The sequence below is a fragment of the Ylistrum balloti genome, unplaced genomic scaffold (assembly GCF_031769215.1).
Source record: "Ylistrum balloti isolate Yb309-2 unplaced genomic scaffold, AGI_CSIRO_Ybal_v1 Utg369798, whole genome shotgun sequence".
Lineage (NCBI taxonomy): Eukaryota > Metazoa > Mollusca > Bivalvia > Pectinida > Pectinidae > Ylistrum > Ylistrum balloti.
The window spans coordinates 382,924-410,504 of NW_026781977.1; the positions used below are offsets into that span (position 1 = coordinate 382,924).

The 27,581-nt window shown below is 34.8% G+C and overlaps 1 protein-coding gene across 1 annotated transcript; it reads left to right on the forward strand.

Moving 5' to 3' along the window:
- On the forward strand, positions 1 to 27,520 carry LOC132544445 (Na(+)/H(+) exchanger protein 7-like). The gene is made up of 24 exons (XM_060208045.1): positions 1 to 371; positions 729 to 814; positions 4,001 to 4,306; positions 6,462 to 6,507; positions 9,097 to 9,138; positions 11,430 to 11,501; positions 13,322 to 13,403; positions 15,761 to 15,788; positions 16,736 to 16,842; positions 17,317 to 17,392; positions 17,993 to 18,072; positions 18,616 to 18,727; positions 19,574 to 19,655; positions 20,067 to 20,162; positions 20,604 to 20,722; positions 21,783 to 21,865; positions 23,077 to 23,205; positions 23,382 to 23,474; positions 24,447 to 24,512; positions 24,770 to 24,882; positions 25,193 to 25,255; positions 25,688 to 25,800; positions 26,295 to 26,395; positions 26,984 to 27,520. The coding sequence occupies exons 1-24, from the start codon at positions 1 to 3 to the stop codon at positions 27,518 to 27,520; spliced, it is 3,003 nt and encodes a 1,000-aa protein (XP_060064028.1).
- The last annotated feature ends 61 nt before the right edge of the window (positions 27,521 to 27,581 follow it).

Genomic DNA, 27,581 nt, shown 5'->3' on the forward strand with positions numbered 1-27,581 from the left:
ATGCGCCTATTCGCAGATGATGTTATTCTGTACATAACTGTTCGAGACCCATGTGATCAGCAAATGTTACAAAAAGATCTGACCAAATTGGCTGAATGGGAGAGCTGCTGGGGTATGCTATTCCACCCAGAAAAGTGTTCAGTGTTAAATGTGTCGTGTAAGAGAAATATTCCCAGATATCCATTTAAGTTGAAGGGAACCACCTTGGAGAACAATACCATCGTCACCTACTTAGGTGTTGACCTTACTTCCACCCTTTCTTGGTCTCACCATATTGACAGAATATCTGGCAAGACCAGCCGCACCCAAGGTTTTCTCCGGAGGAACCTGAAGATCAGTAGTGAGGAAACCAAGTCAGCAGCATATCGGACGTTAGTAAGACCTATAATCGAGTACGCTTCATGTGTCTGGAATCTTAGTGTCCAAAACCGAACAAGATAAGCTCGAGAAAGTCCGAGCGTCTAGGTATGTAACAAACAGATATAGGAACACCTGAAGCGTGTCGGATATGCCAGATAACCTACATTGAGAGACCCTTGCAACTAGACGGCACAAGGCAAAGCTGATGATGATGTTTAAGATCATCAATGGGCTTGTAGATATCCCTCCTGACTCATACATGCAAGCACACGATAACAAACGCACTAGCATAGGACCCAGCACAAAAAACAATACAGAACAATATACACTAGGACTGACACACTCAAATACAGCTTCTTCTTCCCAAGAACGATTTCTGTGTGGAAAGCTCTTCCAGCCAGTGTAGCGGAGGCAGATAGTCCAGGGGCCTTCAAAAAGGGCCTAGCTGCACTGCGTATGTAATTTCAAGCTGTAAACGCACCACACATTCAATCACTTTTCTAACAACACGGAGATTTTGGGACGAATGAAACACATTTTTTTTTTTTAATTTTATTTTTTTTTATCTTATTACTTGGTACGAAACACCTTTCCAAATATTACATGTGAAGTCCACTTAGTTCCAAAGCCACATAGAAGAGGAGGAGTGTGATAAGTTGTTTAGCTGAAATCTGAAATTTGGAATGATTGACATCACGAGAAAGTCCCCGGAGAGAAGGAAGAATATGGGACTTATAGATTTTTATTAAAGTTCGTCTACTTTACATATAAATGTTTACAAAGGATACTTACCCGCTTTGATACTTGTTTGCATGTGTTGTCTATGTGGCTAGCCCATTTACAGTAGCTTAAAGGTAGCTGTAATGATTATCTACACAAATGTACAAAAACAAACTTTACTTTCGATGGACTGAATTTTGCCGATCACTTTTCTGACCAATTTTGAACTTCGTCGGGTCTTTGTTCTTTCACCAAAAAGAATGCAGTGTCTTCACACAATTTGGAAAGTATCAGTAAAGTCCTGCGTAACCCCAGTGTTTGTAGTTTTACCGAAGACTTAGTATTTTTTTATTACTTGCATAGTTTCCCGTCCATATCACAGTTACATGTAGTTAAATACTCATTCATTCCCTTTAATTGCGCTATACCACACTGGACTGCTTTTTATTTATCTTTGTTTTACAAACGTTCATTTTTTTTAACATTTTTAAAAATATATATGAGTTGATTACAAGAGACTGACCTAGCTAAAACCCCCGTGTAAGCTTTATAACTATTTAGATATAACTTAACGTTTCGTGCTTTTCCTGGTAGCATAGCACAGCACTAGCCCGTTTTTAGAAAGTGATCACGGTGTAGGGGAAATAACTCTCATAAAAATATCAAACACGGAAGCAAACCGGATGTGTAATAGTATTAATAAAGCATGAGTGATCCTGTGCTCGGTGAAATTCTCAGGTGAGGTGTGCAGGGTAAAAACGCAGTTATCGAGACCTGGTATGAAAAGATTTTTATTTATGTTTTATAATTTGTTATTTCTGCAATAATCTAACATTGACCATGGAGGATTTATTGATGTCAGATGGTGATGTGATAGCGAAAGTGATTATATAAAAAATACTTATGATGTGGGTATCGTATATAGTGTACCATGTAAAATCAATGTCAACATTTACATTGCTAGCTACATAGATATCTATGACTAGCTGTACCAGTTACTGACAGAAGGTTTAGGCTGTAGCGTGTGTAGGATCCGGTTGCAATGGGAATTTTTTGCTCACGAAGGTTTGCGTCACTTTCGAAGCGGACATCAAGTAATGCGTATGTTTGTATACGCGAAAGATGATTTAGCAGAAGAATCTCGGACTAGTGAGAGATCCAGATTCCAACTAGACGAGTCTAATTAAGTGTCATTCATGCATCGGAGGAATGTAATGCTCAACAGGAATGCATTATTTATTGATTTAATTAATAACTTTTTCCATATATGGTAATAGAAAAAAATGTCAAGTCACACTTGTTGATATCTTTTCCGTTGTAAAGTTCCCTGTAGTTAAATTATTTTAATTCGTGTTCCTGCTCAGCAGCAAATTCGTGTGTATGTACATGGTAAGTAATATTATTCATTTTGTTCTGTATATTAATAGAATAGGTTACTTCAAAACTCGCAGCCCCTCCATCTACCAGGAACTTGTTGTAGACAGTACAGATACATATACAACTATATGGAGTTATTGGGCACAATTTTGTCTGACTTGAGCAAGATTACTGTAGTCACAAACTGGGCCTGTTATACTTGTGAGTTTACAGCTAGTGCCCACTGCTAAGGCCTTGTGTAGCTTACACCATATGTATCACTTAAAAATATTAATATTCTATGTGGTGATTACCTGACATACAGGTAAATACGGTGTCATTTGATCATTTACAATTTTTGTCGGAGAAGTATAAGTGTCACTAATGATGCAATATTTCCACTTTTTTTTATATAACTTTCTTAATTTTGATAGCCAATCACTTGCCTTGTTGAAATTTTCTGATTTTCCTGTTTAGATGTAAATGAAATTAAAGCAAGGGTTGAATAAGTTGAATTCCATGAAATAATTCCTGTGTGTATTTCTGGCTTTTTCTAACTTGCTAACAAAAAACAGATTTTTTAAATAAATCTTAACAGATAACAACTTAAAATGCAACATAAAAGCAGCCTATCAAAATTGTGACGTCTTGTTGTCAAAGCATATTGTCTAACTATCTGTTGTCTAAAACATGCTAATATTTTCTTAACTGTTTTGAACACTGTTCCATTTTTTTCTTGGATCACTTTTTTCATTTTTTTTTCTGTAGAATTGTAATAAAAAGAAAATTTACTAATTTCCCATAAAAAATCATATATTTTTTACTACTTCCTATGACAAGTATGTATACATTTCTCCTTTGATGTGCTGTCCTTCATACGAAATGAAATGGGAAGCCCTTAGATATGTCTTTTGTCGGCTAAGATCGGCATTACCGTATATATACCAGTGTAACATGGTATTGTGAATTAAGTGTGCTGAAATGAACTGGTATTAAAATACCATAGTTGTGAAATGAACCCGACTACCTCCCATCCCCATGGTAAATTTTCATCACCTCATTTTTCAAATTGAAATTTTTCATTAAATTTTTTTTATATAAATGTGTTCCTTTACACATGATTAAATTAAAAAGAAATAACAAAAGGTTGGAAAATTTACTAGGAATGGGCAGGGACTTAATTTTTCCATGCCACGAGTTAGGAAAGCATTTCACTATTATATTTCTGATTAACTTCTTTTCACCAAATCTCTTTTAATTTACCTCAGTTTATGTTTCTTTCATATAAACAACCAAAAATATGTCTGCGGTTTGGAAATTTTGTATATTACTAAAATGTTTTGCATGTTGCAATGATATGATAGGGTGAACATGCATTCGGTTTCTTGCCAAGCATATCCAGCTCCAAATTTCCTATCCATGTTTGAATTCAGAGAACTTATCGATTCTTACCTAAATTTTTGTGAAACTAAATTGTTAACTTTGTTTTCATTTCTTTTCAGATTTTTTCATCTGAGATGTTTATTGCCCTCATATGACCCTTGAACTTCTGACCTTCGAACAGGTGCTTTAGCAATCATGGAAAGAAATCCATTGGGATTACTACCTTTTGTCCTTCTGTTCTTCTTCATTATTTCATCTACGAATTCTTCCACCACTACTTTTTATAATACTGAACAAATCTCACACTCTTCCACTGGTACGACAAATCCTGACCATGAGGTGCATCCCTCTAACCACAGCTCAAATCACACCGAACATGAGGAGTCACATGGTCACCATGTGGAAGTTGTAGAAATCCGTTATGAAGAAATAAGCTCCCCATTCCTGTTTACAGTTGTTGTTTTGGTCGCTGTTATCAGTAAAATGGGTAAGTAACTTGTAATCTTTATTGTGTTGATAACGTTAGATTTACGTCCCTGTATATAATGATATGTAGATGTTAGATTTACGTCCCTGTATATAATATATGATATATGTATATAATGATATGTAGATGTTAGATTTATGTCCCATAATGATATATGTATATACGTCCCTGTATATAATGATATATGTAGATAATGTTAGATTTACGTCCCTGTATATAATGATATATGTAGATAATGTTAGATTTACATCCCTGTATATAATGATATATATAATGTACGTCCCTGTATATAATGATATATGTAGATAATGTTAGATTTACGTCCCTGTATATAATGATATATGTAGATAATGTTAGATTTACATCCCTGTATATAATGATATATGTAGATAATGTTAGATTTACGTCCCTGTATATAATGATATGTAGATAATGTTAGATTTACGTCCCTGTATATAATGATATATGTAGATAATGTTAGATTTACGTCCCTGTATATAATGATATATGTAGATAATGTTAGATTTACGTCCCTGTATATAATGATATATGTAGATAATGTTAGATTTACGTCCCTGTATATAATGATATATGTAGATAATGTTAGATTTACATCCCTGTATATAATGATATATGTAGATAATGTTAGATTTACGTCCCTGTATATAATGATATGTGTAGATGTTAGATTTACGTCCCTGTATATAATGGTATGTAGATAATGTTAGATTTACGTCCCTGTATATAATGATATATGTAGATAATGTTAGATTTACGTCCCTGTATATAATGGTATGTAGATAACGTTAGATTTACGTCCCTGTATATAATGATATATGTAGATAATGTTAGATTTACGTCCCTGTATATAATGATATTTAGATAATGTTAGATTTACGTCACTGTATATAAATGACATATGTTGATAATGTTAGATTTACGTCCCTGTATATAATGATATATGTAGATAATGTTAGATTTACGTCCCTGTATATAATGATATATGTAGATAATGTTAGATTTACGTCCCTGTATATAATGACATATGTAGATAATGTTAGATTTACGTCCCTGTATATAATGATATATGTAGATAATGTTAGATTTACGTCCCTGTATATAATGATATATGTAGATAATGTTAGATTTATGTCCCTGTATATAATGGTATGTCTATAGACCAACCTGTCACCTTGACCTTTCCTAGAATATTTTGATTGATGAGTCACATCTAATTCTTTGGTACTGTTTGTTAGGTGAGGATTTTGTTACTTTTATGCTCCCATTCTGTGAAGTGTGATTTGCCTATAATCTTTATCAAAATGAAACATGCACTCTACAATTAAGGTATTCTTGGCAAACTTTAGAGCAAGCATAATTCCTTAATTAGTACTTCAAACAACAGCAAATAAAAACTTGTTTTATTCTTTATAAAACTTAAGAATATTGAATAATGAGACTGTGAAAACTCCGTTCATGTTAAAGGATAAACACACCTTGCACATATTGCAGTCATGAATCTTTAATTCTGAGTGAAACTTGAACATGATTATCCATTAAATTTATGATGTAATTTGAACAACTGTTCAAGTTCAACATTGGTCATGTTGTGCGATTTGAACAACACTACTTTTGTTACAAGGAATCAGAAGCATAGAACATTGATATTGTTTTGAAAAATATGTTTAAAGATGTGTTAAAACATTTCTGAAATTCTGCCAAAAAGCTTGTGTTGTTGATTAAATTAACATTCATTCCAAATGATATGGTCAGTTGTGTTTAAAGCATTTTTAATTTAAATATCTGTTGAGTAATACATATTAACAAATTAAAGACTTAATTAGAAAAAGAAATTATACCTGAGTTGAAATCTTGTTTTTTTTGTGTTTGTAACATAGATATTGAAAACTACAGTGTACATGGGTATATTTTAGTTATCTTACATGGTATGTCAGTGGAAATATACAAACGAAACATTGAACATGTGCATTACTTATGTGTTGGGTAGTTGTGTTAAAAATATATTAGACTCCAGGTAATTCGGGAACTATGATATACAATTTGCTTATATTATAAATATCGATGTAACATAGTCATCATAAGGTTCAGAGGGTTTTAAAGACTCTTTAATTTGTTTTTATTTACATGTTTACAGGTTTTCACTATGCGAACAAACTTTCATCCATCGTCCCTGAGTCGTGGTGAGTTAACATTAAACAGTATTACTGAGTATTTTTCTGGTGATAATTTGGATCCAAGGTTATTTTATAAGTATAATTGTAGGTAATAATGAAATTAGTTAAATTTGCAGGATTGATTAACTATTCTGATAGAAAATTTTATTTTTACGTGACTGAACATGGGATTTACCTTGTAATGAATAAACTGAATTTTTAGCCCACCATCATGAGGTGTTGGGTTATTCCAATCACCCAATGTCTGTAGTCTGTCCATCGTCTGTTTGTAAACAATTCTTGTTATCATTATTTCTTACCAAATGCTGCATAGATCATTATCATATTTCTGATGGAGGTTCCTCTTTGTCCCAAGTTGTGCCTGGTTGAATTTGGGACTGATCAGAAAAACAAAATGGCCGACAGGTGGCCATCTTGGACTTTGCCTATTAAAGTTTGTTATCCCTATTTCTTCAGAAGCAGTGAATGGATCTCTCAAATTTCATACGTAGGTTCCTTTTGGCCCCTGATTAGCCCATTTAATTTTGGGAGTGTTTTCGGAAGTAACAACATGGCTTCCAGCCAACCATCTTGGATTCGGCAATTAATGATTATCGTCGCTGTTTCTGCAAAACAGTGTTCAAATATCTTATCATTGATAGCAAAAATAGAGAAGGGAAAAGAAGAGAGAGAAAAGATCCAACTTTCAAAGAACAATAAATGATCTAACGATGGTGGATGCCAAGATCCCTTTAGGATCTCTTATCTTCTATACAGCTGTATTACCTGAAGGGATTAAAACCACCCCGCGATCCCACCTGAGCGATGTCGTGTGAACATCACTGCTGCAGCAATGATGAGCGATTGGGATTATAAACAGCCTTCTTTTTATATGGGCGATGTCGCGAGAACATTGCTCCATCTACGATGATGAGATATGGATAATTTTTAGGCAAATTTTTCTTCTATCTACAGGTTTAGAAATGTTCGGGATATTGTACGTACTTTACAAAAATCTTCATGGGCCTAACATGTGTTTACAGTCCATTTTCAGTCGTGTGGCACTGACTAACTTTTTTTTTCACTACACCGTCTTACCGTATGTTTTTCTTTCATTTACGGTGACAATCCTAAAGTTCGCTTTACCTTGTGCCAATAAACTGCATCATTTTCATATTGTTGCAATATTGAATAAGAATTTGTTTATACTAAATTCTTGCCAGACGTTTTTTTCTTCGTTTTTTTTTTTTTGCTAGTAGACCTCTTTCCAGGTTCGCGCTGGTGTATTCAACGGACAGGAAGGATATAGAAAAAACATTTCAAATTTATGTTTGAATCATATCATATTATATCTAGTTGTTGGCTGAGTAATTATTATACAGATACAACAAAATCAGTACGGAACTCTCATAAACGGTCAATCTGAGCATCTTAACAAGTTGTGTTTAAATGTATGTCAGCAAAAAAAGTGACATCTGAGATTATGTGAATATAGTAACGTGTTTTCTAGTACGTGGTGATCAGCAAAAAGCTCGCGTTTATGAAAGGAAAGATTACTAAGAATAAGATAGATTTACTGTGTGACGGCATAGAGGGATGTTCCACAGTCAGCCAGTTGTACTTAACTTTGTTTAAGTTATCAAACGTTGTATTCAAAAGTGTGAATGATTTTTTTCTGGTGATTTCAAGCATTTAGCGCATTGTATGTCACAAAATTTCACACAGGACTTAACAGAAACTTAAAAGAGGATTAGTGTGGCGCTGAATTTGCAATACTTAACAGAAGATCAGTGTGGTGCTGGATTCACGAATGTTTGACATGTAAATGTACATTTTACATGTACAGCAAGGAAACATGTGACAGTTCATGTTATTGCTAAAAGTTAATCCCTGTCACCCATCATTGCAGCAATGTCCCAGTGGACTGATATAAACATGTCTGAACCGTATACTGTTACTTAATCTCTTTCGCCTGCCTTCGCTATGATGTCGCAGCAACTGAATCTACCACTTTTTTCCGTCTTGCCACATCAATTGTCTGTGTATTTAACTTCACGCTATCTTTACTGACTGAAAAATTAAAATAAAATAAAATTTGCTGCTTATATTACTATGTAGTACTATAAAAGCAGTAGTCAGTAGTGTTAAGCCATTAACTTCCTGTTATTGTCACAGAAGTGAAATACATGAATATTTCAAACCACTGTAGAATTTATCTAATTTTTCCAATGAATTAAATAGACACTTTCTTACATAGAGTTAAAACTTGTCATATAAAATTATTGAACATTTTAGATGACTTTAATTCATTATTATAAAACAATTTACTTGTACCACAGTACTTTCCATTGTTTGTTAAAAATGGAAACCCAAAATTTTACAATAACCTGTACTGCTTGTATTAATTAGAAAAATGTAAGAAGTATTTGCATAAATAGTTGAAAAAAATATTCCTGAATTTCTGTTTTTTTAGGAAAATCAAAACTTTATATTTTGATTGTCATGGTGATGTATCTTTTATAACAAAGTACTGTGTTTAGCACTGGCCTGTTTTTGGTCAGGTTTGGTTCTTTCTACATCATTCTGTCCAATATATTGTTGATTTGTAATTTTCAGCCTTCTCATCATCGTGGGAACTGTTTTTGGAACCATCATTTAGTAAGTTTATTTCTTTTTAATATTTTATATATGAAATTGGTTTCATTTTTACTTTTTGATATTGCATTTTGAAAAATAAATATCAATGTTGAAGAAAACTTCCATTTCTGCAGTACACTGTGTTGCCTAGATGAACATATGCAGAGATTTTTGTAGAATTTTCGAGGCGACTTCGGAAAATAGTTAAAAAATTTTGATGAGTCCCATTACTAAGAGATATAGAGGTTCCTCAAAATTTGAGTCAGACAGGAAAATTATGTGTCCAGGACTCAAGAATCCTGAAATTCACTGATGGTATATCTAGCTTCTTGGTGTATAGCAAACAGTATTTTATTTAAACTATCTACCTCAGTTATAATGTCAGTCCAGTTAGATTTATTAGGTCGCCTGAGCCAAAGGCTCATGGTGACCTATTGCCATCATGATTTGTCTGTCGTCGTGCGTCGTTAACTTTTCACATATTCGACTTCTTCTCAAGAACCACTGTATGGATTTTGACCAAACTTGGCACAAAGCATCCCCATGGGAAGCCACTTCACGTTTGCAAAGAAAAAGGGCATGGCCGCAATAGGGGCCCCAGGAGGGGGGAAAAGAGTTTAAATTAGGTAAATCTTTAAAAATCTTCTGCTCATGAACCAATGGTCAGATTAAGTTCATATTTGATATTTAGAGTCCCTATGGCAAGGTCTACAAAGTTTGCGAATAAAAAAAAAATTGGGTCAAAAATGGCCCCATTAGGGGGCGCTCAAAAGGGTCAAAAATTCAACTTTGACTGATTTCAACCAAATTTGGTAGACAGCATCCCTTAGTGAAGGACATATGAAAGCATGTTGAAAAAAGTAATAATGTCCCCTTTGGGGCCCATAAGGGGTGTAAAAGGGGCCATATGTAAAAACCTTCATTAAATGACTACTTCTCAAGAACCAGTGGATGGATTTTGACCAAACTTGGCAGAAAGCATATGCATTGGAAGCCGCTTCAAGTTTGTGAAGAAAAAGGGCATGGCCTCATGAGGGGGAAAAAGGGGAAACTTGATACGAATGTTCTACACAAGGTCCTGGCAAGTGTTTTAACTTTTTGGGGCGATTCAAAATCCAAGATGGCCACCCTGGCCTCTGTTTGGGTAAGACATTATGGACTTCCTCTCAAGAACCATTGGGTGGGTCATGTTCAAACTTGTTACAGATGTTTTACACATGGTCCTGCACAAGTGTTGTTACATTTTTGCAACATTTTTAAATCCCCAGATTATTGACATATATTCCTCAGGTGACCGTTAAGGCCCCTTGGGCCTCTTGTTTAAGTCAATACGTGTATATACTAACAAATGCTGTTTACAATATAGATAGTTGCCAATGTTCCCTTATGTCTCTGGGTCAGATAATATTTGGTAGCCTAATGAGGTCGCAACAGATCCGTCAAGCATTGTCCTTCCTAGATATAAGTTGTGTTGTTTAATGTTTTTTACCCAACATTAACCAGTTAGTGCTATAGTGTTCTCAGACAAAACACATTATCCCAATTGTTGTGGATTGTATGGAATGGACCTCCTGTATGTTGTTCAGTGAGGTAGTCACTATGACAAGGAAACCTCACCTCAAATTGACCGTGGCAGTTATATATTTAAGCATATTTATTTTACCACAATTGGAAAGCAAGTTTTTCCAACTGATATCAATCAATCTTGTTGACTCGCATAAAATCGCGTGAGGGGTCTTAGTGTGGGAGGAAACCGGAGTACCTAGGGAAAACCCACGTGGTTGGGCAGGTGACCTCATACCTTTTCACTTCCATTCTGGGAATGGAACCCCAGACGGCTAGGTGAAAAGGAAGTGCGTTACCACTGCACCACCCGACCATGGCAGTTCATGGGGCGATAAATGTAGCAAAACCTATTGTACGATTAATACGGTTATGTTGATTGGCTGATTGATGCTTAGTCAGAAAATATCAATTGTAAAATTGAGTTACAAGGGTTTTTAATTTTTTTTAGTGACAACATGCCATCAAGTTATAGCTTGTTTAAATAATTATAGAAGGTTTAACACCAACTATTTTGTGTAAGTTTGAAGTTATCTTTATTCAACCCTTATGTCAGGAAAAATTGGTGATATTTACTCTCCAGGGTTCGGTAGTATTTGTAAGGTCCAGTGATAACTTTGGTTTAAATACTTTAAATAAAGAAATTATTGAGACCAGACTGTTCAAACTTAAACCAATATTTCATTCACCGTTGACTTTAGAGATCATACTCTACCCATGTTTCCACTGTGTAATGTTTGCTTTTCCAGCTTTAGTGGTTCTGGTGGCGAGCTGCAGAAATTTTTTACTCCAGAAACTTTCTTCCACTATCTCCTCCCCCCGTAAGTATATTTGTACACAACAGATTTACCAAGTGGTGTTTACATTGGCTCCACCCAGCAGTAGAATTATAGGGTTTAGAAGTTAGGTCTGATGGACCAGAGTTAGATATTTAGACATAGTTTATTAAAATGTTGTTATTCAAAAGGGAACTCTTGAAAGATCAATGGTGACTGGATAGTGGGACAACCAGATTAGTGGTGGCTAGTCAGTGAGACAACCAGATTAGTGGTGGCTAGTCAGTGAGACAACCAGAAAAGTGGTGACTGGATTGTTGGACAATCAGATTAGTGGTAACTGGATTGTTGGACAACCAGATTAGTGGTGACTGGATTGTTGGACAACCAGATAAGTGGTGACTGGATTGTTGGACAACCAGATTAGTGGTGACTGGATTGTTGGACAACCAGATTAGTGGTGACTGGATTGTTGGACAACCAGATTAGTGGTGGCTGGATTGTTGGACAACTAGATTAGTGGTGGCTGGATTGTTGGACAACTAGATTAGTGGTGACTGGATTGTTGGACAACCAGATTAGTGGTGACTGGACAGTGGGATAACCAGATTAGTGGTGGCTGGAAAGTAGGTCAATTTTTGATTAGTGGTGACTGGATTGTTGGACAACCAGATTAGTGGTGACTGGATAGTGGGACATCCAGATTAGTGGTGACAGGATAGTGGGGCAATCTGATTAGTGGGGACTAGATAGTGGGACAACCAGATTAGTGGTGACAGGATAGTGGGGCAATCTGATTAGTGGTGACTGGATAGTGGGACAACCAGATTAGTGGTGACTGGATTGTTTGACAAACAGATTAGTGGTGACAGGATAGTGGTACAACCAGATTAGTGGTGACTGGATAGTGGGACAACCAGATTAGTGGTGACTGGATAGTGGGGCAACCAGATTAGTGGTGACTGGATTGTTTGACAAACAGATTAGTGGTCACTGGGGTGGTGAGATAATTAGATTAGTGGTGACTGGATTGTTTGACAAGCAGATTAGTGGTAACTGGATTGTGTGACAAGCAGATTAGTGGTGACTGGATTGTTTGACAAGCAGATTAATGGTGACTGGGGAGGTGAGACAATTAGATTAGTGGTGACTGGATTGTTTGACAAGCAGATTAATGGTGACTTGGCAGGTGAGACAATTAGATTAGTGGTGACTGGGCAGGTGAGACAATTAGATTAGTGGTGACTGGGCAGGTGAGACAATTAGATTAGTGGTGACTGGGGAGGCGAGACAAGCAGATTAGTGGTGACTGGGGAGGTGAGACAATTAGATTAGTGGTAGCTAGATAGTGTAACGACAGGTATGTTAATGACTTTAATAGTAGTACAAATGAGATTAATAGTGTTATAGTGTTGACTGGTTGGCACGACAATTGGATCAATGATGAGGACAAAATTAATGGTTTTTAGGGTTGAATGGGAAATAGATGATTTACAGCAGTTTTGTTTCGGATACGTAAAACATTCTGGAGTTACTTCCCCATGCAGTAATTGTGTGTTTGAAAATGGGACTTTCTTGATGCTGATAAATTTTCCATTTTGTTGTCATGTTAAGTGTATAACAATATCAGCATTGTGGGTAAAATTCATTGGCATTACAATATAAATTAATGTGAATTGAGAAATATCACTGAACCAATAGAAAGATATTGGTTTTACTGTTGAGAGTCAATACAACTAACTACAGCACATTCTGGGCTCTTGCTTTCAATTACCTATTATTTTCAAGTTTAAATATTTGTACACTTATTGTATCTATCCTTACTTTATATGAACTAAAACAACAAATTTCAAACTTTTTTTCAGAATAATTCTGGAGTCTGCATTTAATTTATATGACAGAACATTTACAGAAAATATTGGCAGCATCCTGATCTTTGCTGTATTTGTGAGTATCAGTTCTAACAAAGATGTCAGCCTGTACTCTTTCACAGACTACTATGAACTGTACTGGGTGTATTCCATATATTAATGGTTATATTTGGTGGTGTAAAACACCATTATAGCTAGACCACCTGTTAGCCTTGATCAAATACTGTCTGTGTGACTATTTGACAATATCCCTTGTATGGACTGTTGGTTGTGGCGGGTGAAAGTTTTAAGTTTCCTTGACTCTTTTTGTCGTTAGATGTTTGATACTAAACAAAATATCCCATATGTACAGTTCTCCTCCCAACCAATACTTGAGCTGGACATAATTCTTACATATACATGTATCTGAATACTTCAGAATCACTTCACTGTGGTTTTGTTGTCGAAAACAGAGGATGATTTCAGATTTTATGCATCTTGTTTTTCACCTTTCATTTGTTTTTTGTTCTAATACTTATCATGACAGGTTTGAATTTTAATAATGTGACAATATTGTATGGAGATTTTGTATTAATTGATTGACTCCATGCCGAAAATTTTCAAATTGAAACTTAGACTTGCACTTATCTAAAGCATACATCATTTTGTTATTATACCTGGGAATGTATTTGTTTGCATGCATATATATAATTAACCGTACTAAAAGTAAACTATGAAAATAAATTATGTATGCTTCGTCTTACACAATTGGACAATTGTCACAGTATAGATAAATATGTCATCAGCTGTACTGTAGGTCTTTAAACCTCATTTTATGATGCAGAACAACTGACAACACAAGTACCACTTAAAGATAGGGTGTGGAAAAATGATAAACACGCAGTGTACCTCTATCAGTTTATTGCTAGGAGGAGGTCGTCACCACACACAAATTAATGAGATATAAACGAAAATCCCTGCAATGAAATAACGTTAAGTTGACAATGCTTAGATTTCAAACTGGTAAATAAAAGTCTTCTCGCGCTATGATAAATTCGCATTATAAGTTACATTTGACTTATTTGTTTAGACATTATAATTACCTGTGACAGTCGTAGTAATACGAAGTCGGATATAAGTTAGAAGCTAATGAAATCTGCAGCAATGTCCATCGTGGTCCCGTAGGTACTAACACCGTCGTTTAAACTGGCGAGATGTGACACGCCTCCCCACCACTTTTATTACACACAAACACGCCCCTTTGCACGTCCAGATTCAGACACCATGCATTCCACTATTTCCACCCGCTGACACCTCCTACAACACTGGACAAACAGGTTTTGGATAAACATAGACTGGGACAACACCTTACCCACATGGACACCATTAATGAACGAGGTAAACCGATGAAGTATACAACAATAACAAAACGATCACATGACAACCAGCACTGGTGTGTGTATGTACACAGACAGAAACAATAACAGATGATCACAGAATGCAGCACTGGACAATTTGACTGACCCTATGACATACCATGAAATAACGTTATACCCTTGTATGGCAGATAGTTCTGGCATTTCTAAATTAATGTTTGGTCAGTCAGTATTCCGAATTCAGTGAAATTCATGTTATGAAAACATGTTAAAAAATTGAACATTTGCGAAGTATTTGCTTTGGAGAATATTTGTTCCTGCACCTTGATCCGACCATATACAAACAATAAAAAAAAGGCATTCAAAACAAAACAAAGCAAATATGATGCAGTAACTCCTTTATGGCAAAATAAACCCTTTAATATGGATACATATTTAATGAACAACAATAGGTGGTTTGGGTGGGCTTATTACCAGTCATGGGCTTATTCCTGAATAGATATAGTAACATTGGTTAACTTGTACATTGATGATGGGAATGTAATTATATCTCAGTGGTGATTTTCAGCCACTGTGTTTTACCATTGAATTTATATAGTCTTTTATAAAAAGTAAAGACAGATCCTTTATTAGTGATATTAAGGAACACATGACTCCAGATATTCTTTATCGTCTTGCAGTTTTGATTATAAGGGAAGGATAGGTGTAGGGGGCTGGTGTTGGATGGGGGAGAGGAATAAACTGGATTTGATAAGTCTTCAAGCGATACAGATTTGAAAGCAGTTTCATATAACATAATGACGAGGAGATTGAGATTTATATAACAGTGATGTCAGTTCTGGATATCAAATTTAACAGAAAATTGTGATCTGTTATACTAACTTCTATGAATTTGTTTCATACATGTCACAATTCATTAACATGTGTTAAAGAAGTCCAGCACTGCATGGGTTGTGTTGAAGAGATAATACTGATTTTAAGGATAGTTGTACATTAATCTGTGTACATGTGGTCTATATACTGGTTTGTGGTACACATGTTGTGGTCCTAACGTAGTGCATGTTGTCATGTTTTACAGGGGACAATTGCAGCATGTTTACTGCTTGGTGAGTATGGTCATGCTCCATAGAAATAATCTCTAAACTTATCCTGCATTTTTGACCTGTCCAGTTTTAACATGATCTTCCTAATTATTAAAAAAATTGTCTGTACTCAGCAAGATAAAAAATGGTATGATTACATTATCCATCCACATGATACAACGTCAGTCTGCAGCTCACAGTTTTAGATAAAACTGGGAAGGAAGCTCAATGTTTTCCCCAAACTAGGTCACTGAAAATGGCATTATGTAGCGATACAGTTCTAATTTGATGAATAAACTGTATAACCTTTATACAAAGGCCACCTGTCTCTGAAGGCCATTTTCTTGTTCCCTATGTAATGCAATTATAGTTATAGAACCTCTATATAAAGACCACCTGTGTATAAAGGCCACCTGTCTCTAAAGGCCATTTTTTGGTTTCCTTATGTAATGCAATTCACAGTTATAGAACCTCTATATAAAGACCACCTGTGTATATAAGGCCACCTGTCTCTAAAGGCCATTTTTAGTTCCCCATGTAATACAATTCATAGTTATAGAACCTCTATATAAAGACCACCTGTGTATAAAGGCCACTTTTCTCTGCCCCCTTTGAGTGGTTTTATAGAAAGGTTTGACTTTATCAATACAAATCCGGTTAAGATATGAAGACTACTGTATTAAAAGCAATGAAGATCTTGCTTTAAATGAGAATTTTTTAAGATCAGTTTTGAAGTTTTACCCATACATACTGTACATATATGTATGTATTATACAAAATGATCGCCCAGTATGTGATTTATATGTTAATCTATGCATTCTATACTACATGTCACCAATATTTTTTCTTTTTTGTTTAATTACGTTAATTTACAGATTAATCATTTTAGCAGTATGTGAAAAATGTCAGCATCATACTTTGAGACTTTTGTGATTTCATTACTAATCTCCATTATTGTTAATGAATGATAGGTTTGTCCCTGATCGGCCTACAGATGACTAGTGCTATGCCTTATGTTGGAGAACCCGTCCAGCTGTTGGTGTTCAGTGCCCTCATTGTTGCTGTGGATCCTGTGGCTGTAAGTGACAAAAAGATATTTTGTTTAAACAATGGACGCTGCTCTTACACTAGATTCCTTAGATATCCATGGAGTGATATTTTGTGAAGTTGTTGTTTTTATGAAACAATGGACACAGCTGTAACACTAGATTCCTTAAATATCCATGGAGTGAGATGTTGTAAGATAGCTAGATGTAAAATATAGTTAAAATCTAATAAAAATAGTTAAAAATGGTATACAAATCAAAGACGTAACAAACTTCATCTGATTTTAAAAAAAAACACATCTTGATTTACATTACCATTCCATAAACTACACTTAGTGATGTAGCTGTGTAATTTATGGAACAGAAGTATAAATCAAGGTATGGTTTTAGTCATTTATAAAAAAGAAAAAACTTTTATTGTCCAGTTATTTTTCTAATGGTCATTAACCAGGGCATTAACAGTTCTGATGACCCAAGGGAGATAATCGCATTTCTTGACCTTTCAGGTGCTGGCCGTGTTTAATGAAGTAGGAGTTAATAGAGTTTTATACTTTCTTGTCTTTGGAGAGTCACTGCTCAATGGTGAGTTATCATAACTGACTGCTCTTCCTTTCCTTATTCTGATGTAACTTGGCACATTGACCTTTCTTTACCGGGTCACTCAATTTTGCTTTTAAAGTACAGTGACTCACCAGATGGCGTTATGAGCTTGCTAGACGAGACAGATATATCTAAATCACTGAGTAATTTTGACTGACCAGAAGAAGTCATGTTGTCAGTAATTATAAAATAGCTCAGTCATCTAGTTGGACCTTTACAGACTTCATGTCTTACAGAGCTGGTTAAAGATCATGATATATGACCTTGAGTGACCTTGCTTCTAACAGATGGTATACCAGCTGGTTTTGAGATGGTAATGTTTGACCTTTTTGACCTCAAGTCTTGCAAACAGCTTGCCAGCTGGTTAGAAATTAATTTATTAAACATTGGCTAATCTTGTGTCAACAGACAGTTTACCAGCTGGTTAGAAATTAGGTATTTAATATTGGTTGATCTTGTGTCAGCACACAGTTTCCAAGCTGACTAGCAGTCATAATGTGTCACCTTGGTAGACTCGTGTCTCATTATTTAACAGTTGTTTGAATATCACATGTTTGACCTTGATTGACCTTTTGTTTCCAGATGGTGTAACAGTTGTCCTATATCATGTCCTGCAATCCTACAACCTGATCCTACAGGAACGAGATATTACAGCAGAAGATGTAAGCCATTTTGATTTTGAGTATCAGTTTGTATCATTTAAACTTAAAATGTTACAAAATATGGTCACACAGAAAGACAATAAAGACTAGATAAATATAGAACAAAAAAAAAAGATGAAAAATAGCATCAGTATCAATTATGTGTTTGTCTGATGTAAAGTTTTATTGTTAGTGAAATAAATTGCTTTAGTGTATCCAGTAAATGTAAGATGTTGTTCAGAAAAATTGGTGTGATCAAACCAGTACAATGAATCCTTAGGTCATTTGACCTGGAGGGGCCTCATAGGGAAAATTCTAATATTTGGATATAAAATGCAAATCCTGGATCTTAACCTGAAAGCTTCAACAAAAGAAGATAATTTGACCCCTGAGGACAGAAAGAGATTTCGGGGCAGAGGGAAATGCCAAAGTAGAAATTAGCTCACCTTTACTTTAAAATTTGGATATCTATAGATTTTTGCCATAGAAATTGGCTATAGTGAGAAAATAAAATATATATGAAGTTTCCTCAAACCTCTGTGACATGTATATACTGTTTTGTAGATCGTGCTTGGTTTTGTGAAGTTCTTCTTGGTGTGTTTTGGTGGGCTGTTTATCGGAGTAATTATAGGAGCCCTGTCCTCCATTCTCACCAAGTATACCAATAATGTTAAAGGTAGGTTACACTAGACTCACAGGAAAACTTTTATATGGAACCTGTTAGGAGGGAGAGGCGTCTTTGATAAAGAAAACTGATTAGAGACATTAACCCTTTTAATAGAGAAACTTGACTAGGAAGACCAACTTTATTAGAGAAACCTGATTAAATCAAACACCCGCTTTCCAGTTGCTTTTCCAGATATTAACCCTTTTAATAGAGAAACTTGACTAGGAAGACCAACTTTATTAGAGAAACCTGACTAAAGCAACCACCCCCTTTCCAGTTGCTTTATGAGAGAAACCTGACTAGAGATATTAACCCTTTTATTAGAGAAACTTGACTAGGGAGACCAACTTTATTAGAGAAACCTGATTAAATAGACTACCCCCTTTCCAGTTTCTTTAATTGAGAAACCTGACTAGAGAGACCGACCCCTTTCCAGTTTCTTTAATTGAGAAACCTGACTTGAGAAACCTGATTAGATAGAGCACACCCTTTTCCAGTTTCTTTATTTGAGAAACCTGACTAGAGAGACCGACCCCTTTCCAGTTTCTTTAATTGAGAAACCTGACTAGAGAGACCGACCCTTTTCCAGTGTCTTTATTTGAGAAACCTGACTAGAGAGACCGACCCCTTTATACCAACAATTTTACTAGGAGACCTCTTCCTTGTAAAGAAATATACAGAATACATTACACCATGTGACATGATGAATTGAAAAGTCTCTTGAGGTAAAACTCTGATGACACAAGCCTAACTTGTTAAAATTTGCTGTCTTTAAGTTGAGGAAGTGCACATTACATAAAAATAGTAAAATTATGATTTTCTGAGTGATTAAATGAAAGCTGTATGATATTTCAGTGATTGAGCCTGTGGTTATATTTGGGACAGCCTACATAGCATTTCTGCTGGCAGAAATGTTTGCCTTCTCAGGAATTATCAGGTAGGTGTTTTATCATTGATAACATAAGATTTATCCTAGTGCATTATGTGTTTCTATTAATGTTTTCATTCAGTCTGTATCAAAATGTATGAAAAAATGTTTCGAAACATAATTTAGATAAGGATAGGATTTAAAATCCTGTTACATTTGAAATGATATATAGACATATTTTTCAAATTTTGTTCATAACCTAAAGTAGGTGTACATGTACCAAAAAATATACAAAATATATAACTCCTAAGACAATACCAGCTACAATATTTTCTGACTCTCAGTGTGGTGATATAAAATAGACTAAATACAGGAAAAAGAAATGATTTTTATTTGAATTTTTACAGAACTCTTAACATATATGGGTGGGCTTATTAAGGTATAAATTTTATGTAATTCTACTATCCTTATCTTCTCCAGTATCATTGCCTGTGGTATTGTTCAAGTTGCCTATGCCTTTGCCAATATCACAAAGAAGTCTAGAGTTACAGTGAAATTCTTCACCAAGGTCCTCAGGTATGGCTTCTGTAAAATTATATATTTTTGTGGGAGTAAATTTTCATGGTTTTTTAAAAAAAATTGCTATTTTGTGATAATGTATTTTGTAGATAAATGTAGCTCAATAAGATTTCTCCTATTTCATATAACAGTTGATGAACACATGAATTCTTGGAATTTGAAACCTCATGAAATCAGTGAAAATAGATCCCCCAAGAAAATTAAAGAAATGATTTTAAAGTATATCATTAAAGAAAGAAATTCATTCAGAAAAATGATAACATTTTCATTAAACCTTCATCACAATTAATTTCTTATTCTCTCCAAATGAATAAGAAGAATCTGTTACTTTCTATTCAGATAAAAAATGAAAAACATTTAGAATTAATTTTTTTGAAAATTCAGTTGATTGCTTGAATGTTTGAAAGAAATGATATTTTGATGATATATTTTTTACAGTACCATCAGTGAGATCATCATCTTTCTGTTTCTGGGTTTATTTTTTGTACAAGAACATAGCTGGAACACCGCACTGTCTTTGTGGACTGTACTCTTTATCACTGTGTACAGGTTTGGAGGTACGTACACACATCACAAATCCCTATTACATTATATATATCTGGTTTCATACAGATCTTTACTTGCTATATGTTGATTCAGAGTTGCATGCTGGGATGTGCTTTCAAAGGTGTGCTTTTCAAATTTTATAAAAAAATTTTCCTAGCCTCAAAAACATCTCTGATAACAAAATTGTCAAACAGATTGAATAGGAACTCTTTTTCAAAGGAGATACAAATGTTACATGCCACAGTTCAGAATCTTATGTCCTTATGGTAGTTTACAAGTCATAATCACATGTCTGGTATTAAGCCCATCCATATTTGTTGATGTTAAGTAAAATTACAAATTAGCAATTCATTTTCCTGCCAGAAGTCAACACAACGCCTGACATTCAGTCAGAATTCGTATTTTGGTCAACTGGGCTTATTGTGAAACAATTACAGTAATTTCAAAATGCAATACACAACATAATTTCCTTTCAACAGATGTTAAAAACATGGAGAGAAAAAGACATCCCTGAGTATGGAGTTAGTATGTGTTGTGTGTGGTGTTTATGACTTGTTAAATATTAACTCTGTCAGTGCCATGTTTTGTTTTAAACAGTTTTGGATTTGTTTTGTCTGAATCTTTTTAATGCAAAAAATGTGCAAATGTTTTACTTTTTATACACTTAAGTATACTTTATCACCACTGTAACACTAAAACTTATTTCATTAAAAATTGTCACATGTGAGCAAAACTAAAAATAAAAAGTTTCTTTAATATAAAGTCAGTGTTTTCAAATATGAAGCATCAAGTGAATGAAATAGAGAATTTATCTTTATTTATCAAAGATTTATCATGTTTATCATTATCATAATTGAAATTTTACAGATAATTTAATATTTAATGAAGAATTGAACAAAGAATTTATTTGTGTAAATTGGATGAACTAATTGAATTAAAGGAGATGCCAGTGGTGTACAAGGTGATTTTTATATGCAATACTTTGTTTTGAATCTAAATACATATTTCTTATAAAAATTACATAGACTTTTATTTTGAAAACAATTGATATTTTTTTATTTTCTTTGCCAGTTACATTTTTGGCCTCTTCATTGATAAACCGGTTTGACAAGTACAGAGTGAGAAAGATCCGTTATGATGAAATGTTCATTGTGGTAAGTGTGATGATTTCTAGTAATGTATCAGTGGGATTTAGTTCACTGGAAGATCCGTACATCTGTTTGTCTGGAACTAGAATCATAGAAATTCATGAAGTAATAAAACAACTTCTTAGTTATCCAGAGGCCTGGAGTCATTATACTATTCCAGGAGCATGTTAGGAAGAAGGAGTTTCAACTTTGTTCTTATGAGTGACCTTGACCTTTGTTGACCTTGGTCAGCTTTTAAGGTCATAGATCAAATGCATTAATGCCTCATATCAACTTTTGCTGAATAACCACACAATTTTTATTATTACAATTATTGAATCCATATACATGTATGTATATAGGAATAGTCTTGTCAATTTTTAAATAATTGAAAACTACAAAACCTGTATGTAACCTTATCTGAAGATGAATGGTATGCTTTCCTAAATATGTTGAATCCAATGTGAGGTTCACTGAGATAAGAATAGTATCTGGTTATTGATGCAGGCCAAATGGGCCTCTTGTTCACATTTTATCATGCCTTAAGGTAGGCAGATTGATTCACCAACCTATAAATAGTAACGGTCCCTTGTATATTCATTGTAAATTATTTACATACTTCAGTAATATGATAACTGTTATCAAGTATTTCTTTAAACATTCCTGTCATGTGCACTGCCATGCCCTTACAAGGGTCCCGTGCAAATCTATTTATAAAGTTAAAGTTAAAACCCTTTTGGTTACTATTGTTAGTTAAAGTCTGATGGTGAATGAAAATAGATTTCTAACATCACTTAGCTCTTTTGGACCAGAAACCTAGGCTTTCTTACAATTTCAGCAAGTGTGTTGATATATTTTTAGAAGAGCATCAACCTTCACAGAAATATTATTGATAAGGCAATCCTGTTCTGTATGTGAATTTGGCTACTTGTTTTGAATGACATAAAAAGTGACAACTTTTTTAGTGAATACTGTCTTTATTGAGCTGAAAAATTACAGTATAAAATAATAGAAAGATTGTAGGATCATTTCCATAATCTACTCTGTAGCAACCTGGAACTCCCGTATCTGCCCGAGGCTTATAGTCAAGAGGACAGATATGGTATCTCGCATTTATACAGAGTCCAGGGAAATGCTTATTGTAGACTCCAGTCAGACTGGTGCCAGCTACATTATTTGTATTCTCTGTGTCATTGTAGTTGTGTTAGATATTAATTTAATCTTTTATGTACTGTTAGAGTTACGGTGGTATTCGAGGGGCTGTGTGTTTCTCTCTCGTTGCCTTACTGGACATTGAAGCATTCCCAATGAAGGACATCTTCATCACATCAACCCTCTTTGTTATCTTCTTCACCGTTTTCATTCAGGTAAATATTTTGTTACAAATCAAAATTTTGTTGGTACAATATAAATATATGTAGGTATTGAATTTCATAACGTTGTTTTAATAAGTTTCAAAGTATTAATTAGTTCCAAACCATTTATTTTTGTTATGAGACATCAGTGTTTGAGAATCGTGAATGAAACTTCTAATTTTGTACAGGGATCAACTATCAAGCCCCTTGTCCGCCTACTACAAGTGAAGCTAGCTGCCAAGACAAAGGAAACGTCTATGTATGTTGAACTCACAGAACATGTAAGTAACTTAATTCTCTAGAAACCCTATTCACAATGTCCATACAAAAACCTGGCTTCTAAAGGAAATAGTGTCATGTCTGAAAGAAGATCAATATATCAGAGGATCTAAAATAATACCTTCGTAAATCTATATTGATATAAATTACATTAAATGCTGTACAGCTGGTAATTTGATAGAATTTTTTTTTCTTTTAAAACGACCAAAATATACCAACAGATTTAAATTTCATGATATAGATGTTAAAAAACATCTAATACACATGTATCTTGTTATTTCATGAATTAGATTTTCCTGATCACATTGATGTATTACAAAATAGTGTAAATATCATCCACGTGACAGTTACCAGTTATATCATCCGTGTGACTGTTACCAGTTAGATCATCCGCGTGACAGTTACCAGTTATATCATCCGCGTGACAGATACCAGTTACATCATCCGCGTGACAGATACCGGTTACATCATCTGCTTGACAGTTACCGGTTACATCATCCGCGTGACAGATACCAGTTACATCATCCGTGTGACAGTTACCAGTTATATCATCCGCGTGGCAGTTACCAGTTATATCATCCGCGTGACAGTTACCAGTTATATCATCCGCGTGACAGATACCATTTTCATCATCTGCGTGACAGATAACGGTTACATCATCGGCTTGACAGTTACCGGTTACATCATCCGCGTGGCAGTTACCGGTTACATCATCTGCGTTACAGTTACGTGACAGTTACCGATTACATCATCAGCATGACAGTTACTGGTTACATCATCCGCGTGACAGTTACCGGTTACATCATCCGCGTGACAGTTACCAGGTTACATCATCCGCGTGACAGTTACCATATGGTTTTAGTTTATCTGTAATCTTTATTTGCTGGTCAATATATTTACGATTTAATGATGGTTGTTTTGTATACATATCTTTGATTTATTTTTATTTTTCTTAACAACAATTTGTTTTTAAGGTAACTGACCACTTGATGGCAGGGATGGAAGATCTAATTGGCAAGGAGGGGAAAAATTCAATGAGGGTAAGTCGGCTCTGTGTCAGATTCCCGATTGGCAGTTGTTACAGATAATTAAACAGATTCCACTAAGTTACTGGTAGTTCTTTCGTTTGTATTTATCAAGAAATGGACTTAACCCACTCTGGTAGTTCCTTGGTAACAGCTGAGATAAATCTAGTTTCATTGGTGAATTTTTTTTTATCAACCTGTAAATAATGTATACCATTGGATTACAATGTATTTTATAAGGAATCTGATGTGACCTATGATTATGATTACAGGAGTGGTTTTACCATATGGATGAGAAATATATCCGCAGATTTTTGTTACGTGACCACAACTTAAATGAAGAGCAATATGAGATCCTTCAGTGCTATGAGAAGCTCATGATGAAGTGAGTAGCGTTGTCCTCACTAGTTCTGGACATAATTATGATTAGAACTGTCTGGTTCATGATAAAGTGAGCAAACACTATCCTCACTAGTTCTGGACATAATTACGATTAGAACTGTCTGGTTCATGATGAAGTGAGTAACATTATCCTCACTAGTTCTGGACACACTAGGTCTGGACTTAATTACAATTAGAATGAAGTAATCTGCTAATTTTTAATTAGCTATGCTTTGTAATTAGTAAATAGGTCTGCAATTAATTTAAGTTTTTTCGTTGAGTAGGTTTAATAAACTGGTGTTCATTCATTTTAGGGAACATTACAAAAACCTTCACTTGTGTGGAGCAAGCCAACTTCCCGAAGATGCAAACAGACTGTAAGTACATGATTGCAAAGCCAAATGACATTATTAAGTACACATATGTCTGAAAGTTCCAAACGACATTGTTAAGTACACATATGTCTCAAAGTCCCAGATGACATTATCAAGTACACATATGTCTGAAAGTTCCAAACGACATTGTTAAGTACACATATGTCTCAAAGTCCCAGATGACATTATCAAGTACACATATGTCTGAAAGTTCCAAACGACATTGTTAAGTACACATATGTCTCAAAGTCCCAGATGACATTATCAAGTACACATATGTCTGAAAGTTCCAAACGACATTGTTAAGTACACGTATGTCTCAAAGTCCCAGATGACATTATCAAGTACACTTATGTCTCAGCCTCCTTCAATGATCAATGTTTACTTGTTCTTGGGATTGTCATTTACTGTATGTGTCTTGTTTCTATATGACAGGAGAAACATTGACAGTCGTGCCTTGATACAACAGATTAAAAGCAGCACATCAGGAAAAGATAATGACTATGACATGCATTTGCCTGAACATGATGATGATTCTCCTGTAGCAGGTAAATTAAACCCTTCTAATACATGTGATACGTCCATGTTACATTGTTCCAAATAAGTAAAGATCTAGGTCATCGTTACTATTTATAGGATATCATGAACTAATTCAGTAACATCACTCTAATGATTTCAGAGGGCATCTTTGAGAAAACCTAGGATGAGACTATGTTTCTTGGTTCAAAGGTCACTCTTGCTATTTATAGAAAATTATCCAGTGTGCATGGGTAGGGGATTTAGGTGTTAGAACAGGAGTGAGACATTTTCAGTTTTTTTCTATTGAGATTAATTCATCAATCAGAACTAGAAACAAATTGTGTCATTGATATGTGATACCTACCTTTATTGATCAAGGATTTTAGTGTCATCACACCGTACTTACATGTTTATACTGTCAAGGTCAATAGGTGCAAATTAATGCAACTAAGATCAAAATATATCATTTACTGTAAATTAATGCATTTCTGTGAAATATTATGGTTATGCTGTTTTATTATAGATGCATTAAAAGTGACATTTAGTTTGGAAGACACACCAAATACACCTGCTGAAGCAAGACACTTTTTCGATAAACACATCCAGAGGCCAGTCAGCCATATGGTCAGTACCAAGTTATTTCTAAAGAAACAAAGCTAATATTCTTTATACATCTTGCTCAAATATAAAAAAAAAACCTCCTGTTTTGGTCAGCTATTTTCTCTAAGTTTTCATGATGGCCCAGTGCTTGTTCTTGTTGTTCTGTGAAAATATAACATCTTACTGGTCACTATAGACTATAATTGCCAGCATAAAACTATGGGTTAACACAGCCTTACTGAGAAGGTCTCTTTAGCTGAAGGTCAAAGTTATAAGGCTACAATGTCATATAGCTTGTAAAATCAAGATACAGTTTGTTTTTGTTCCTTACCTATGTATACAATGTTTAACAAAATCCTTTAAGATATTATCAAATTTTAGTGCAAGGTGTAATTGATTATGCCATCAAGTTTGAAAATCCAAGACGGAATTTCATATAACTAAAATATATGTTGGTACATTTTGTTTTGTTTCCTTCCATGATGTCATGTAGTTTTACCAGGTTCTCACTGATGTTTGAATTGAAGTCCAATTGTGTTAAACATGGCATATCATTGGGTATCAGTGGTCGGGAAGAGAGAGGACTTATTTACACTGTTTATTATTTTACAGAATGTTTACGGGTTCTCGAAGGGACTTCAGGATCCTGACAGAATAAAGAATCGTAAACTAACCAGGATGTTCTCAATTCGTGAGCAATGGAGTAACAAGCGCAACAATAACCTTCAGCTTGAGCGCTTGAAGACAATTCGTAAAATGCCAGAACGAGCCATGTCTTGGTCTGAGGAGAATACAGAGGAGGTGCAGTTCCGAGAGCAGCACAGGCAAGCTCCTCGACAACGTGCCATGACGATGAATAACGACGGGTCAGCTGTCGCGCCATTGAATAAAATGTACAAAGAGTCTCATAACACTGTGATTGAGGTAGATGAAAACACTCACTTTGAAGGCACAGAAAATGAGCCACTTATGGATGAAAATAGTGAGGAAATACAAAAGAATGATTCTAAGAGAGAAAACTCAGATACGTTGCCAAAAAGCGAGTCTGTTGACCGGCATGGCCAGCTGACTAGACAGGGGGCTGTGGCTACAGATGATATAGCTCTACAGCCTGTTGGTGAACTTAAACGACATCGCTCCTTAGATTGAACAAGATAAGAACACTTTTCTTACCTAGGTGCTAATGCTAATATGAAAAATTCTAATCAAA